This window comes from Parambassis ranga, chromosome 3 (assembly GCF_900634625.1).
Source record: "Parambassis ranga chromosome 3, fParRan2.1, whole genome shotgun sequence".
Taxonomy (NCBI): domain Eukaryota; kingdom Metazoa; phylum Chordata; class Actinopteri; family Ambassidae; genus Parambassis; species Parambassis ranga.
This window is the reverse complement of record NC_041024.1, coordinates 12970556-12988325: the sequence shown is the minus strand read 5'-3', so window position 1 is coordinate 12988325 and position 17770 is coordinate 12970556. Positions and strand designations below refer to the sequence as shown.

General features: G+C 40.6%; 2 protein-coding genes across 2 annotated transcripts; both read left to right on the top strand.

Moving 5' to 3' along the window:
- Positions 1 to 294: 294 nt before the first annotated feature.
- On the top strand, positions 295 to 9069 carry aqp9b (aquaporin 9b). Its single transcript, XM_028402361.1, has 6 exons — positions 295 to 541; positions 1239 to 1365; positions 3738 to 3875; positions 3973 to 4091; positions 4652 to 4869; positions 7747 to 9069. Exons 1-6 carry the CDS (start codon positions 440 to 442, stop codon positions 7907 to 7909), a joined length of 867 nt encoding a protein of 288 aa, XP_028258162.1. The 5' UTR covers positions 295 to 439; the 3' UTR covers positions 7910 to 9069.
- A 1990-nt stretch (positions 9070 to 11059) lies between these two features.
- lipca (lipase, hepatic a) lies at positions 11060 to 16925 on the top strand. The gene is made up of 9 exons (XM_028400998.1): positions 11060 to 11358; positions 12808 to 12980; positions 13142 to 13321; positions 13603 to 13720; positions 13821 to 14054; positions 14775 to 15017; positions 15358 to 15472; positions 15822 to 16040; positions 16368 to 16925. The coding sequence occupies exons 1-9, from the start codon at positions 11277 to 11279 to the stop codon at positions 16480 to 16482; spliced, it is 1479 nt and encodes a 492-aa protein (XP_028256799.1). The 5' UTR covers positions 11060 to 11276; the 3' UTR covers positions 16483 to 16925.
- The last annotated feature ends 845 nt before the right edge of the window (positions 16926 to 17770 follow it).

The following is a 17770-nucleotide window of genomic DNA, read 5'->3' as shown; positions in this document are numbered from 1 at the left end:
TTTCGTTTGAATTCACCTTTATGTTTGAAAGTTATCTTATCTTATCTTATCTTATCTTATCTTATCTTATCTTATCTTAATTTTCTGCCACTGTGACATTTTACACTAGCTTCTCCATGTCTAGGCACATTTATCTTAAAATAGGCCTGTCGTCTATAAAACTGTGAATGCAGTCGGAGACCAAACAGTGGACTGGGTGGCAGCGCGTTCAACTGGAGCCTACATTGTTCCACAGAGGTAGACCCCTTGTGGTTACAAAGGGAAGCGGACGCAGAGAGCTTAACATGCCTGCAGTCCGCCTGCCTGCTGAGGGCTGCGCGGTCAGAGCGCACCGAGTGGGAGGCGACAACCTGCACCGACAGCCACACAGAGACTCCCTCACAGTTGTTAGCTGTTTGTTGTGGTCGGAGGAAGACATCAAGGAGACATCAGAGGGAAAATGGAAAGTGAGAGCAGGAGGAAGATGAAGGAGAAATTTGGCCTGAGGCGGGACATCTTTAAGGAGTTCCTGGCTGAATTTCTGGGGATATTCGTGCTGATAGTGAGTACCTCCCTCTGCACCTGTCATCCAGCTTAAACAGCCGCTTTAAAGCTGTGAACCAGTATGCTAATAAGGTGTCAAACCAGGTCTCCTGGGAGTCTGACTGCTGTCTCTCATATGTCTCTGTTAACGGATGTATTCTGGGCTTTCTTTCATGTGCTCAGCTGTAGTTTTTCTGCTGACAGAAATCATAACAAGATGTGACTGTTTGTCTTCCTGTTCCATAATTCTGAAATAATTACACATTTATTAAGTCATTGCCACACAATTATGAGGAACAAAAACATATGAATTGATTGCACAGGTGCATCCTTCTTTCCCTTCGAATCATTAAGGTGCCTGGTTTCCATTATGAGCATACATGTTTCTAGTCTGTAGTGTCCTCGCCTCCACCTGTCAACCCTGAGCTCCACCCGTCACCTCCCACTGTCCAGTGTAATGGCACATCAGAGTGGTAAAACTTCCTGTTTGTTATTGGACACCCCCCCCCCCCAAACCCCCCCAACCCAAATTACTTGCCTAATAAGTCGGGGATTATTTACTGTTTCCAGCTCCAACATTGGACAAATTGTCTGTGGCAGTCGGAGGCTGTTGGTGGACAAGAGGGCTAGTGTTAATGGCGTGTATAATTGGAATAATTAAAAACAATGAGCCTTTCTACCTCCACCCTTTGTGTTTTTTATTGTCTGTGTCCTAGCTCTTTGGATGTGGTTCAGTGGCCCAGACGGTGCTGAGTAAAGGGGCTCTCGGGGAGCCGTTGACCATCCACATCGGTTTCACTCTGGGAGTCATGATGGCCGTCTACATGGCAGGGGGAGTGTCAGGTAAAAGTCTTCCACATGTGCAGCTCACTAATTCTGCATTATTATCAGTTATCCTGTAGATTTTGTAATTTGATTATTTGGTAAATTAATGTCAGAAAGTAGTGACAGCCCGAGGAAACAGAGAAAATATTTTCAATTAAATGTTTGGCTTAGAAATCATGTTCTACATTTTCTGTCATTTAATCATTCAGCTCATTAGTTGAATAGATCTGCTTCTAAATGAAGGAGAAAAAAAACACAAGAGTCCCTTGAGCTTTTACAAAGCTAAAAGCAGCAGCTGGTAACAAAGGTCGTCACTCAGTATTTGTATGAGATGCGATCTTTGGTCGTGGATGTCAGGTACACTCTGCATTTGTTGCTCTCCTCCAGGTTACTCTGTGTCACTGTTTTCTCCATCTTCACAGCATTTACATAACACACTGATATGGACCTACAATGTTATAAAGAAAAAAGGAAACGTGTTGTTTTAAAGGAAGAGCCATTCCTCAATGATTTGTCTTACTGTGTTAGTAGTCAGAATGTGCTTTAGGGCTCTAGACATAGTGTCATTACATACAAATGGGACCGTATCAGGTACATTCCTTGAGGATTACAGCAAGAAGAGCCTTCTGTGCTTTGCCAGCAGTGATAGAAAAAGGAGGAAATAGCTGTTAAATGTCACTGAGCTTTCTGAGCCATACTGCTGAGTGTCCATTAACCAGCAATTAAGGTGTTCAGGACATCAAGGGTCCCTTTGTGGAGATCCCACCAGATGTTGTAGCTGTAGTTATCACTTTGGAGGAAAAGCCTTGATTAAAGCCGAATAAACAGATTGCAGAAAAAAATTGATAACTGTTAATATGTCAACTACATTATATCAGTCTATCCTCACCAAAACCAGGTCCAGAAGTGATGACATATCTAAGAAAATTTAACTGCTGATCATCATGCCAATTATATCAACACGTGCATAAAAAGATTTTCCAAACAGGGTTGGACTAAAGATAAAGACAAACCTTTGACAGGTTTAAGACTAAATATGGTCACGGCTATAAACCAGGAGAGGACAGCTCACAATCTGATATGATGCCATCTGTCAATCAAAAAAAAGTGGTTTGGACACAACAAGGCTCTTATATGGCCTCTTAGATGTTGTTTGCATAATATGTTATTATCTTGCATGTCTGATTGTGAGCAGGCAAGGGGAAATCCCCAGCTAACACACACAAGCTTTCATTAGTCAGTTAATTTCGTGCTTTAGAGTTCTGGTAGAGAGATGTCAGTCATGCTAACTGTCTGCCCCTGTTATCAGTCTCAGTGCTATGCTAACCTAACTATTAGTGTACTTGTATATTTAGGAGTTCTATTCTCTTAAACCTTTTAGGACTTGAGCAGTTTGTGTTAGGACTCAGCTGTGCCTGTGTTGTGTTTATGGTCGGTCTGACAAAGAAAAGAGTATTTGACTATAAAGAATCCTTGTTGATGATGATTCCTGGTCACAGTTCAGTCTTACTTGTACTACATGTTTAATAAGAGGAGCTGCAAAGCTTCAGAAGAGTAGTAGAAAAGCCTGGGGACATGGAGGTTAATATATGGAGAGCTTTTGCTGCATGACTGGGCCATTCAGCCCTGGGGTCCACAGCTCAGTGGGAAGCTTCTGTCCAACGACATCTCTGAAGATGATCATAGGTATTGGACTAATGAGCTTTACTGGGGCATGGGTCTCTGGAGAGGAGGGGGGTCAGGTGTGACAAGCCTGGCTTTCTAGGCTTCTCTGGCAGGGCGGCCCCATAGGAGAGGAAAACACAATTGTTTTCACTTTGTAGTCTTAGATTTTAGATGACAGCATACTGTAAGTGTGACACATCATGGTCACTCTAATGACCTGCAGTCTACGTGTGCCTTAAGCAGATTCAGGCAGATTATGTCAGATGCAATTCAGACAGGCAGGTTTGGCTGGTTGTCGTAGTCAGTGTTTGTGAACAGGATGGGGAGATTAACAATGGGCGCATGGCTGATACCCCCAGTGGTGTTACCACATCGAGGTCAAAGCCAAGATCCCAGAGTGTTAAATAAATGACCCCACACTGTCATCACAGCCCACTAACTATTGGCTGGAATGTGTTCAAACACGACTCTTTAGGACAAAGTAGGAAAACAGATCAACTCTGAAGGCGCACAAACTCAGTGCCCTTTGTTTCCAAGTATCCAGAAAACTCATATTGAATATAAGGAATAAACACACAGGAAGACTTAGAACATGTCAAGTCTTAGATCCTTCACTCTTTAGCTTATTGTCAAGATTTGACTCATAAAATTCTTGTTTGATCACTTCCATTTTTCGAATATGTTGTTAAAATGACATGATTTTCCTTTTTGTGGAATTGTTCCAGGAGCCCATGTGAACCCTGCCGTCTCTCTGGCCATGGTGATCCTGGGGAAACTACCTCTGAAGAAGTTCCCTGTGTATGTGGCAGCACAGTTCCTGGGGGCTTTTGCCGGTTCCTGTGCTGTCTATGGGTTGTATTACGGTGGGTGTAAATGTGTAAATGTCATAATTTGTGCACTGCCTGAGCAAGGAAGAGAGCAGTGGTAGTAAAAACAAATCTGGACTGTTTCTCCCCACAGATGCTTTGATGGACTACACCAATGGAGAATTTGCAGTTACTGGTGCAAACGCCACAGCCAATATTTTTGCATCGTATCCTGCAAAACATCTGTCAGTGCTCAATGGGTTTGTTGATCAGGTGGGGCTTATCGCCTTTTGATAATAAAAATATACAAAAATGAATATATGTAGGCATTTTAAGTATGTGAAACTCAAGCATACAGAGATGCCTGAATAAACTGCAGTTGTGTCCTCAAATGTATGAATGAATGAACATGCGAATTGTTTGTGGTTGTCTGAACAATTTTGCTTTGATGTTGAGAATAACCACCATCTGCTCTGAGGCGAAATGAAAATAGTTTATTTATTTGTTTATTTATGACGGCTGTGATAGGATTAAAAAATGAATCTGACATTTAGGTTTGTGTTGTAGATTAAGATTTGTACTTAAGTTTAAAATGCTAATTCGAGGTCACTGGTTATGTCTTTAATTAAGTAACATAGTATTTTAATATACAGCCATATGGGGCTGTATGGCAAGATGCCTATTAAAAGACTAAAACCAGGGTAAAGGGGAAGCCTTGTAATAAGCTTACAGGACAGAGGTCACCACAACTGATGAAGAATCCCCACAAACAACAACAACAACAACAACACGTACAACTGATGTGTTTACCTGGTGCTTTTGTTTTTTTGAAGGTAATTGCAACCGGCGCACTGATCCTCTGCATCCTGGCCATCACTGACAGGAAGAACATTGGTGCACCAAAAGGCATGGAGCCTCTGTGCATCGGTCTGATCATCATGGCCATCGGTGTGTCCATGGGTCTGAACTGTGGCTATCCAATCAACCCGGCACGAGACCTCGGCCCACGGATCTTCACGGCTGCGGCTGGGTGGGGCATGGACGTATTCAGGTATTGATCTAGATAACAAAGACACTGTTATCACTTGTAAAATACAGGAACCAGAAACACTCACCACTGTCCAGAACATGTTAGATGTGATGTAAGAAACTCTGAGTTTAACCCACTGCCTGCTCTTTCCTATCCTTTATGAAGAGCATGTATTTCTACTCTCTTGAGAACCTAAATTAATATTTCAAAGTACATGAGCGCATTTCCTGCATGTTGAAATAGGATATAAGTCAGCTGAGAGAGATTCTGCATGGATAGATATGAAATATGCAGCGCTGCCAAAATAGCACAATTGTATGTTCCTCAGTCTCTTTTTTCCTTTTATTCTCTTCTTCACTGTTCCTGGTCCTGTTTAGTGTTTTTGTTTTACTCTCTTTCATTTTACCCTGCAGACACAGACAGTTATGGAAACAATTGTTCTTTTTATTAAAGATCGATTTCTCGTCTGCTCAAAGTGGCAATTGAGGCCATACAAACGATAGCCAGGTCTTATGTGGATGATTAAATTTATCACACAGAACCTGGAAGACCCTTGTGGGTACAGATAGTGTAACACCCACATATGGATTTGTGAATCCTAAAATAAGTATTTATACAAATAAACATTGCATTGATGCTGTGATGGAAAACTGAAACCTATGTCTAATAAGCAGCCGAGGCAAAACACCCTCTGACGATGCCCTGACAATTACACACACACCACAAAAAGCAAATGGTTTGAGAAAGTACTGAGGGATACAGCGCTCTCGCTCCATCACACTGCAGCTTATCCGACTGCTGGTGTCTCATACAGAGATTTGGACACAGAAGATTCCTGAATACTGAAGCAAAGAAAACCTAGCTCCTCTTCCCCACAATGCATAAATGATAGCCTATCATAAACACTTCACTAGTTTCAGGTAAGCTGCTGTCCCTGAAAGCTCCTCTCTGAGTGGTTTAGCGGGGCACAGGAAGCTGGAAGCAATCACCTGAAACTTTTTGAGTCAATCACTGACACAGAGACACCCAGCCCTCACACAGTCTGCTGCTAGGTTCTGAAAGACAGAAACAGAAAAGGCAGAGTTTATCAGGAACAGCCCATAATGTCATTGAATTATACAGTTCAGTTACAGTGTGTATTGTAAACAAGAGAGGGGACAAGGTGCACCCCGGCTCTTCATTTTGGACTTTGGAGAGCAAACAAAGCTGTCTATATGTAAACTGAATCAGCAGCATATTTGTATTTCATGCCCCTACAGAAAACATTACCAAATGATAAAAACATGTACGGGTTCACTAAACCTTTGTGAGTTCTCTGTTGTGTTGTTGTACAACACTGTTCTGAGAAGTGCACAGAAAGCACTTAGATTTAAGCTTTAAATGAGACAGAGTGGTGTGATCCTGGAAAGTTGGAACACTGTCCTCTGGTCATCTTATGTGGTAGTGAGGATAACAACATTACCTCTCTGACTCTTGTGCCAGATCAGAAGTTCTCTCCTCAAAATATGTGTTGCACGGAATGAATAAATATAGTATTTCAGGAGCTGATCTCATCATTAGGAGATTTTAAACAAATCAATGAGCACCATAGGTAGATATCTGTGTGTGATAATGCAGAATAATTTCTGCCTAGACCGCAGAAGGATTCTCATACAAATCTACAACAATCCACCTTGCCAGGTTTCAAACTGTGCACTTGTGGACCAACAGGTCATTTGGACCCTGTGAGAGGTAACTGCCAGCTACCGGCATGAATGAGATGACACAACAGTCCATAGTGACATCTGCAAGAAGCAATGTGATTGGTTGATCACTTGCCAAGTGTGTGCCCTGCATGACAAAGTCCATGACAAAGTGGCCATGCAGTTTGGGGCTCAGGTTTTAAGTCAGACTGTAAACAGTGACTGGTGCACCGAACAGGCTGCCACTCTCCCTCAGAGGCCATTTTCACAGTGTTTCAGATGGGTTCATCTTCCTCATCTTGTCTGCAGGGTGAGGTTGATGAGGTTGTTGAACTATTGTGGATAGAACTGTGCTTTTATATATATATATATATACTGATAGAACTTATAGTAGAATTATTGCCTTTTAACTACCAGGACATGAAGTGGTTGATACATTTTCTGATGCTTCACATCTGCAGCTGATGACAGATGGCTCACATTACTTTACAAATGTATAGAAGCTGTATGCTGTACACATAAGCTGTGAGTACTATCGTATAAAATATGGGCTTAATCTGCCATAATGTGTTATATTCATGATACAAACAGCTGCTACAAATGCAGACTGTACACTAGATTTCTGTACACAAGGCGCCAATGTGACCCACTGAGTGTCAGTCTGCTGGCCTGATCATCTTAGCCGTGACCATAGATTAACGTCTATAATCCTGCCTCTTCTACTCTACTTCCTGAATGCCTGTCTGTAGGAGAGAAAGATGACCCCTTCAGACACTTGTTTACTTTCAGGCTTGTGCATCAGCTCTGTTAACTGAAGCCCTTTCACCTGCATTAAAAGGCTCCTCCAGCCACTTTAACCAGCAAGACTTTTAATCTCCTCTGGCTAAGTAAAGGAGTCTGTCTGAGGGGAGCAAGGAGTGAAAAGGAGGACACGTGCAGTAGGTCTAACAAACAGAGCGCCTTACTGTAATCTGGGATAACTGCGTATAACATGCATGGGATGATACAAACACAGAGACTGGACAAGGAGGCAGTGTTCATTACTTCATTCAAATGAGTCCATTTCTTGGAAAAGAGACTAAAATAAGAAATGAAGCAGCAGAAGCTGTGTAATGTAGCTGTGTCATAACACTCTGATGCAACTGGTTACACCAATTATAATTTGGTCTTATTAGGATAGTGCATTAATATTGTTTCACTTGTGTCATACCTGCAGAGCTGGAGGCTGCTGGTGGTGGGTTCCTGTGGCCGGGCCCATGGTGGGTGGAGCAGTTGGAGCAGGTGTTTACTTTCTGTTTGTTGAGCTGCATCACACTGAGCCTGAAAAACAGGAGGACAACCACGTCCAGGACAAATACGAAATCGTAACTATGACTTAAAATCAGCAACAGGGTGACGCAGAAAAGCATGAGGGAATTTTACAGTTAAAATACAAAGCATGCACCCAGCTGAAGTCTTTCATAGTCCTATACTGTATGCATGAATGTTTTATGAAGCCTTTAAAGTCTCTTTTTGCAGGAAGTTTTCTGTTTGTGGATTTCAGGTTTTATCAGCCAGGGACTCTTTCATATATCAAAATATTACACGGAAGTTTTTCTTTCTATAGACATCAGGATTTTCATATTATAACCTTATATGAAGAGTTTCTTTTGTAATATGCAGTATTCTTTGTAATCTCCTTTCCTAACTGGGATCCTCTTCTCTTGTTAGACTTTGCCAAGTTTCTGTACAGCATTTTTATTTTGACTTCTGACCTGACAAATGGGCATTAAAACACACATGTAGCACTTCATATATATTATTAAATGTGGAATTAGTAGTACTTTATAATTTATTAGCAAATGTAATGATTTGTTTTGTGGAGGAACTTTTGTTTTTGGTTTACTTCCTTTATGTCCTTTGCGTGTGTATAAAAAAATGTTACTTTATTGAATTGCTGTCGATTTGGAAGCACATTTATATAGAATATCCAGCCTTAAATAATTATACTGGTATTGCCCACTTTTTCCACTCGTGTCCATAATTTTGTGACACATAAATGTGTTTTTTTTTCAAGCTGGATTACAAGCTGGATCTTTGTTATCCTTTAATACAAAAAAAGCCATATGAGAAATCGGTGCTAGCTTTGTGCAAAAAAACTAAAGCAACAACAACAACAACATTCCAGCAAATGTCACTGATTTTATTAAAGTATTTGTACTGCGTCAGTGCACATGCTGCATCAGGGACGATAAGCGAACACCGACTGTAGCTGTTTACATTGGAACAACACTGTTTGGAAATGGAAAATGAAAATGTGAAAGACAAATTTTGCAAAACAAACATAAGTTGGAAAAAGGCTGAGATCTGATCACATGCTGTAAGCACCACTGTCCTGTAAGCACACAGGAAGTGTGTAGACCTTTGCTGATCATTATGTGGATATTGTGAGATTGTATTTTAGTGCACAAAGCATTTTTATTTTAAGGATCTCTGAGTCAGCTGTTTTTCTTTTACACGGTTCCATCTTAATATTGAATAAAGTGTGTTAAAAACACAATGGCACAAGACTTTTTATGAAACAGAAAAACTTGCATGTTAATTTGATGTAATTCATGTTGATTTTGTAGAAGAAGAAGTTCCCACTTCTGATTTTTTTCTTTCCACCAAATTTCACTACAAACACCATCACACTCACTGTTTGTACTGATATGCTGATGAGCAGTAAACTTGGTGGTGATGTAATAGTCATGTGACCATGCTGGCATATAATCTCAGCATTCAGCTTGCTGCTATTGGATTTAGGTGTAACAATGGTATTCAGTTGTGTATCCTGCTGAACACAATGTGTTCACAAACACATAATGAAACAATGAAAAAAAATTAACTTCCAGAAACACATCATTCTTGCTGCACTGCTTATAGTTCATTGAAAATACATTCATTTGTGTTACTGTCTTTAAATCCTAACTGACACAAAGACAACAAAACAAACAAACAGAACCCCCCAGCACTAGTCCTCACAAAGATAGCAACCCATGTGCAAACAGGCTGTCATAGACCAGGCTTAGATTCAGCTAATATCATCTAGAGTCATGGCTCAGGTCAAGACCAATCACCCACACAAATCAATGTGCAATCGTCAGTTATTAATACAAGTAAGTTTAGCAGAAAAACATAAAAGAATTAAAAGAAGATGAGTGAGAAATGTTATATAACCTCATAGAGAATGAATGAGGAGTGCTGTGCGGTTCAGTGGTTTAAGAGCTTTTCCCTGAGAGATTCCTCTCTTTGACTTTATATTATAATGGACCTCACACGCTACTGTGCTGTACCGAAGAGTGCAGAGCTCTGTACCGATCCCTGTTTTTGTTTTTTTCGGGGTAACCTTAATTCATCTTCGTTCTGACTGAAGGAATCTTTCTGCAAATACATGTATGTGTGCATTTGTTCGCACAGTTTGCCCCAGACACAGAAGCAAACACGCTCAAATTGTGTCCACACTGTGTCCAGAACGGTCCACCTGCAGATATGACATCACACATTATGCAAACTATGACTTTAACTCTTCTGCTGCTGGCCTGCAACGAGCATTTAAAGAGCATGGTCGCTGTGTGAAATGTTATGTTGTTCATGTTTAATGTAGCAGATGGAACAGTAGAGGCTCACTGAAGCCTGACAGTGTGTGTTTGTGTGTAAATACTGACCTAATTTGGGTCTTCTCCTGACATATTCTATAAATATATATAGTAACAGACATCATGACATCATGATTCTTATATGGGGGGAAATGTATCTGAATTTGTTTAGATTTGTTTTTATTTATAGAGAAATCTTTCAGTAGGTAATTTGCTTTAGATTTATTTATTTCTTGTCAAACATGAGGCAGAAAAATATTAAAATAAAAATGATAGATGCACAAATTGCACGAATGTATGGATTAAATCCTTCAATTTAATGTTAAAATCAAGCAATTCGAGGGAGTACCATAACGGCCTCTGTGACCACTGTGTGATCATTAACATTGTTTGTGTACCATGCTCACTCCCAGCATTTATCTCAGACAAACAAACTGACACTGGTCCAGTGAGAAGGTCCAGAATGTGGAAATCTCATTTATCGTTACAATCATTGATCCTGATGGATTGTTAACATAAAAATAAATAAATAAAAAAGATGTTTTATTAGGTAAATGTGACCTTGCTTCTCTTGATCAAAACATTTGAGTGATGTTATTGACCATTCACTGGTGTCTCTTACTGACCCAGTGCTGGGTGATTTTTAACCCGATGTGTGCTGGGTACATGATGTGCTGCTTTACAGCTGTTCAAACATGTGTTGCAGCAATATGGCAAAATTCCACATCTATTTCTTGGAGGGATTTCATCATTCATATTCAATCTACAGAGCAAATTTCATCCTTAAGCATGGTCTGTGGTTCAATAAAAACCTAAGCACACACATTCTTGTACTTATGGGCGGTCACTCTCAGCACATTGTACCACAGTCCCTCTCTGCTCTTTCACAATGTGCTCTGTCTGCGTGACCTGGCCCCCCCTCAGCCAATCAGGATAGGTCTACATACCTCCTTATCCATAAACCATTACTCCTGCTGTCCCCTCTCTTTCTGTATAGTGGAATAAAATGATCTGATTTCAGCAGCAATGAGGCTTCTGTGAAAGAGCTTCTGCACCTGCAGTACCTGCATACCTCCACCACCGAAGCCCCCACTTCAGAGGAATTATATCAAAGTGTCTGTGTGACAACATGCATCTGGTTAAAGTCGTGTGCTGTTTGCTCCTAATCTGTCACCTCAGTGAGGGGAGGAAAATCAGAGGGAACAGAGCAGGTAAGTAGCATTGACTTTGTCCTCAAGAGGAATGAACCTAAAAGGTAAACGTAGAGTGCAGTTGACATGTGAGCAGTTTGGAATGAAACTGAAGCGGTTGATTGAAATCCTTTGGACTGATCCTCAAATATGAATAATGTAATATAAATGAACATGTTCAACGCTGTCAGACATGTATTAGACATAACGTTTCAGAAACTCTAACTTTAAACCCCTCAGTTTATTTAAATTATTCATCTCTCACTGTGCTGAACAAACTTTTACACATAGTGTAAAAATATCTGTGAGTTTAAATAAAGTTTCCGCTACATAACTTGTGTTTACAATGATGACGTTTAACAGAGCTGGAGTCCAGCAGCACCATGCTGGCTCAGGTACAGACATTTAGTGCTACTGTTATATGTGAAATTATTAATTAATGCTGGTTTAAAATAACAGGGTGTATAATTTATGAGTCAGACGGCGGAACAAATCTTTGTATTTTAGTCCAGCAGTGGTCTCAAAAATCTGAAATCTCTGACACCACAAACTTTCTAACCTCTGAGGAGAAAGGAGACCACTAAAGTTACTCCTTTCATTACTTTGAGTCATTTTGTAGTGAGCATGTTCGTTGTGACTACAGAGCCAAAATATGGTGGTCAAGGGTCAAAAGTTACAGTTACTGTTTAGTTCACTATACACATTTTTATATAACTACCTAATTAAATAAAATGATTAAGTGAGGGCACTCTATACCCAAAAGGACAAAGGTCGCCTTTGACATCCCTATGACATCACTTTTCTTATAAAAAACAGCCCTGTCAGATAAGTTTGACTTCACTTGTGACATATTAGACCTGGCTAAAGAAGAGATATAAACATAACGTGTAATCATATTTTTCAAATTTGTGGCCAGAACATCATCATATGCATTAACAGCCATTACAGTGAAAACATGAGACACACAAGAAATAATGAGTAAGCAAAGGATGGAAGCTAAAGGGTGATGGCTGCATAATTAATTGTGTTACTTTCACTGCAGAGATGACTCGATCATTAGCAACCAGATCTGTGCTGAGTGGAACTATAGGCGCCCGGGTTTCTGGCATTATCAACCACTGAAGTCTAATTATCATAAATCAACTACAAACCACGAAGCAAATGTAATGATAGAATTCTTTGGAAATGGGCCTGAAATGTTTGTGAGTGAGCTCTGAACTCTGGTTTTAAACATGAGGGAGGAGGATTTTATGTAAGAAGTTACCAGAAGAGTCTGGCAGAGATTCAGATCATGATGGTGTATCTACCACAACATTGAAACACAGCAAAGTGCTTCTGCCAGCCTCCAAATGGCTCATCTGATGTCTCCCTTTTATACTGTCAGATAATTGCATCCATTATTTCTTCTTAAGAAGAAACATTATTCACCTTAAAGTAAACGGATAACTCTTCTGCTGTTTGTTTTTTCAGATGTGGTGGAGGGCACCCAACAGCTGAAAGAGCTGTATGTCAGCAGTTCAGAATTCAAGATGTTTTTAGGAGGTGAGGACACCTGCACACTGGACCCGCTGCAGCTGCAAACATTCACCTCCTGCGGCTTCAACAGCAGTAATCCCCTCATCATCATCACTCACGGGTGGTCGGTAAGGTCAACTCCCACTTCCTTCACACTTCACTGACTTGAGCCACTGGATACAAAACATGAAATAATAAAGGAAACATATTAAAACATCTGAGGAATAACAACGTTACACATTTAACATTTGGAAACTCATTTCTAACCATCAGCTTTGTTCTTCTCAAGGTGGATGGTTTGCTGGAGAGCTGGGTGCTCAAATTAGCCTCAACTATGCAGACACATCTTGGAGATGTTAATGTGGTGATCACGGACTGGCTGTCACTGGCACAGCAGCACTACCCCACTGCAGTACAGAGCACCCGCACTGTTGGAAAAGACATAGCCCATCTGCTGCACACGCTTCAGGTCAGAAGACATTACAGGAGGACAGTGTATTTTCATGCATGTCCAAGGAGTGATTGATAAGTTTGTGGCTAAAGGTTTGGTGAAATACTCATGTAAATGTAGCTGTGGAGCTAAACATACACTTATTCTTAAACACATCTGACTACACTGAGAGAGTTTTAAATGTAACCTGAAGCCCCAAACTTATCCATCGTCTCTTCATGTTTGTACTAAAGAGAAAAAAAGCCATCATGCATGTCACACAATTAAGAAGCCAAAATCTGTACGTGTCATCCCAACAGAAACAGTACAGGTATCCAGTTAGTAAAGCTCACTTGATTGGCTACAGCCTCGGTGCTCACATCTCTGGATTTGCTGGAAGTTATCTGGAAGGTTCCGAGAAGATTGGGAGAATTACTGGTGAGGATTTTTCAATGCATAAATGTAAAACTTCATGAAGTACACATCTTAATGTAAATTGATATCATCAACCATTTTCTGACACATTGTCACTGTGCAGGCCTCGACCCTGCCGGGCCCCTTTTTGAGGGCATGTCTCCTACAGACAGACTGTCTCCTGATGACGCTGAATTTGTGGATGCTATTCACACCTTCACCCATGAACGTATGGGTCTCAGTGTGGGCATCAAGCAAGCTGTGGCACATTTTGACTTTTACCCAAATGGAGGAGATTTTCAACCTGGATGTGACCTGCACAACATCTATGAACACATAACCCAGCACGGGCTCCTGGGTATGATATAGAACACACCACGAATACCATATGACAGATATATAAGCTCTATTGTACGTCGTCCTTAAGAATCACACGTGCTTTTCAGATTTTGGGTGCCTTTTACAACCCAACTCTAATCACTGCAGCGTGCTAAGCGTTCACTGGTTTGACTTGCAGTGTGCTCTCTCATAATATTTTTCTTTCTTAATTGGTTTTGCCACCTCAAAACACCAGTTAATAAGTTAAATCTTTGAACACTAGTTCATCTATTTCTTGTTGACAGTTTCTCATTCTGTGTTCAAGCAGATGCATTTAATTCCACCCACTCTAACAGAAGTGGCTCTGAGATTTATGGTGCTCCATCCAAAGCACATCCGCATAAAACGGAGACAGTGAAAGCCACATAAAAGCATCTGTCATCCCCAGGAGTTAATTAGCAACATGTGCCATCCCCTACTCAGTGCATCCCTCTGAGATGAGCTGCCTCCAGGCTACAACAGTCTACTGCAGAGAGCGGCCCTTTAGAGCAGACCAGTGACAGGCATAATGAGACACATTAAGAGTTGTGGCATAAGGACAGGCTTGATAGATGTCAGGATTTGATGATAATGAACACAATCCACAAATAATGGTCAGACACCTGATTGAGCCATTTCATGATCTGATGAAACTCAGATCAATGACAAAATCAATGCCTGACATTTTTAATTCCCACCACATTTTCATCCTTTCCCACAGGCTTTGAGCAAACAGTCAAATGTGCTCATGAGCGGTCCGTCCATCTGTTCATCGACTCTGTGCTGAATGAAGACAAACAGAGCATGGCCTACAGGTGCAAGGACAACAGTGCCTTTGACAAAGGTGTCTGTCTGGACTGTCGGAAGAATCGATGTAATACTCTGGGTTACAATATCAAAAAAGTCCGCACTGGCACCAGCAAGAGGCTCTACCTGAAAACCAGATCACGGATGCCGTACAAACGTATGTATTTATCACATCGTCCAAACAGTCCAGAGATACATCTGTAAACCTCCATCATCATTCTCTGCCAGTAAAATATTCAAGCAAAATGAACATGCAGGTAAAGCCACAATATGGGGTGAGGAAATGTTTGACATTGGTGCCCCCAGTGGTCAAAAGTGGAATCAAGAAGAAGGTCTATGAAGTTTCTGTTACAATAAAAAGAGAAAAAGACTTTCATAAATGTTCTGTTTGGCCCCTAACAATAGACTCTCATAAAATAAGACTGTTAGAAGTTAGAGGTGGATCCACACTGTAACTGTTCCTTCTTCCTCTCCTGTTTCTGGCTCCTTCTCTTCAGTCTATCATTATCAGCTCAGGATGCAATTCATCAATCAGATGGACAGAATTGATCCTTCACTCATCCTCTCTCTCACTGGGACCAAGGAGGAGAGCAGAGACCTCTTCATCACCTTGTGAGTACTATAGCGACCCTCTATCATTCTCAAATCATATTCTTACTCGCTCTTTGACACATACAATATGCAGCTGGGCTTTCCGCTCTATAAAGAAAGAAAGCACGTTAAGCAGAGCAGCTGACACACATGGAAACAACTCAAGCTGCTGCATGAAAGGGAACTATAAATGGGGATGATGGAATAAATAATTTAAGCAAGACGCTATTCCCTGACAAGTGTGTTATCCTTCAAGTTCTGTGTAAGAGCTTCAGGCAAACTAGCACCAGCAGAGGAGATCATCTGCTGTCCTGCTTTACTACACAACAGAAAAGAACTTTTATCTCTTCCTTTCTAAACTCTCCAACAGCAATGAGAGGATTTCAGGTAACACCACCTTCACCTTCCTGATCACCCTGGACAAGGACCTGGGTGAACTGATGATGCTCAAGTTGCACTGGGAGGGGTCACCTCTGTGGAAGAATGTGTGGAACCGGGTCCAAACCATGATCCCCTGGGGCGGCCAGGGGCGAAAACCACTTTTGACTCTGGGCAAGATCAGCGTCAAAGTAGGAGAGACGCAGGAGAGGTACATGCTTGTTGCTGCAGGGCAGAAGCAGTGCAAAGAGAGAAGTCGTCACTCGCTCACTGAATACTTTCAACCATCTTTAAAGCCACATAAGTTTAAATTGACGTTAATGAACGATACTTCATTAAACATATAACAGTAAATAAAGTGGTGCTCTTCAAGCCACTTCACTGGTAGTGTACAATGCTGCTAAATACATTCAACATTCAGAAGCAAGAATAGACTTTTAATGCCATCTAGTGGACTGCTTCCACACACACCAGATGTGAATCATTCACCACTTTTCTCTCACGTCCTGTTTAACCACACCTTGCTTCTGTTTCCTAGGACGTCTTTCTGTTCCATGACGAATGACGGACAGCATCTGGAAGTGTCTCAGGATAAAGTATTTGTGCGCTGTAAAGATGGCATACCAAAACAACGACGAAGGAAGAACAACTGATGATCTGTCACATTTAGATTAGATGTAATTAATTGTCTGATGCAGTGATGAGTGTAAAAATTTTAATACGAGAACTGAATTGTGGGAAAATGAGACTAGCAACCACCAGCTCAATGTGCTATGTGTTTTGTATGTGAATTGTTTTCTCATCAGTTTTCTCATCAGGACCACACAGCCCAGATTTACAGCAGGCACACAGTTGATAGTTTGAACAGCTGAGAATTTGCCAAGTCAAACACAAACCAGACACAAAAACTAAGCCGGAGGCTGAATGGCCCTAAGATGATGTTAATTTAAAATGTTTTTTATAAATGTATAATTTATGTAAAATCACTAACATTATCATAAAAGCCCTGCAATGGAAAAATCAACAATGCAAAAGAGTTACACAGGTTGATCAAAGCCCTGCCACAGCAATAAACATACACCTATTTTCTATTCCATCATGTGGATTTCATTTTTTTTCCCTCTACACATGAGTGTAAGTTCACGTCTTTTTCCTCAAAGACTGTAAATGATTCAGTGATTCTGAATCCCCGATGTCATGGCCAATTAGAAATGTGCCCGACAGGGTCAGGTCAACCCTGCAGCAGTGAACAGGAAAAAACAACCATCATGAATATTCAACTGCTGCACTTTAAACCAGGGATGTCATAGTTTCAGATTTTCACAACATGCTTAACATATCCAGAGGAATTCATAATGATATTACCACTACAGCCCATGAATAAAATGTGTAACACGTTTGACTCATACATGTATCACAGCTTTGTAGCGTAAATATCTGCGCAAAGCAAAAAATATACAGCAAAATTCAGGACAATGACAGAACTACTCTCTGATGGACAAACGGGGAAAACAAACACTCGAGAGCAATTCTGATTTATTAATGCATTTCAAGTAGTTCAAAAGAAATTATTTCTCTGCACAATACCTTTACAACTTTTAGTAAAATGTTCAAAGTAAGCAGAATGGGAAACAAAATCAACTCCAGACATTGTATAAAATACGGGAGACATTAAATCAGACAGTAGTAATGAGTCTATAACATTTTGGATTCTGTGTACATCACCTTTACTTCAGTGCACATTTTCTCAACATTGACATGAACAAAAGAAAAAAAAAGAGAAATTTTCCCCTAACAACAGGCATCTCCCACAAAAGGTAAAGAATCTGCAAACCAGCTCACACTCACAGACACACACAAAAAATTAAAATTTATCAAGATAATGAAAAATATACTTTAAGCTCTGACCCAAAAAGCACTACCAGTAGCACCAAAAAGAAA

Excerpts from the sequence above, each read along its gene's own strand:
- aqp9b (XM_028402361.1), top strand. The coding sequence starts at position 440 with ATGGAAAGTGAGAGCAGGAGGAAGATGAAGGAGAAATTTGGCCTGAGG. Across the intron at positions 1,366-3,737 it reads CATGGCAGGGGGAGTGTCAG|GAGCCCATGTGAACCCTGCC; the intron begins GTAAAAGTCTTC and ends GAATTGTTCCAG. Across the intron at positions 4,870-7,746 it reads TGGGGCATGGACGTATTCAG|AGCTGGAGGCTGCTGGTGGT; the intron begins GTATTGATCTAG and ends TCATACCTGCAG.
- lipca (XM_028400998.1), top strand. The coding sequence starts at position 11,277 with ATGCATCTGGTTAAAGTCGTGTGCTGTTTGCTCCTAATCTGTCACCTC. Across the intron at positions 14,055-14,774 it reads AACCCAGCACGGGCTCCTGG|GCTTTGAGCAAACAGTCAAA; the intron begins GTATGATATAGA and ends CCTTTCCCACAG. Across the intron at positions 16,041-16,367 it reads GTAGGAGAGACGCAGGAGAG|GACGTCTTTCTGTTCCATGA; the intron begins GTACATGCTTGT and ends TCTGTTTCCTAG.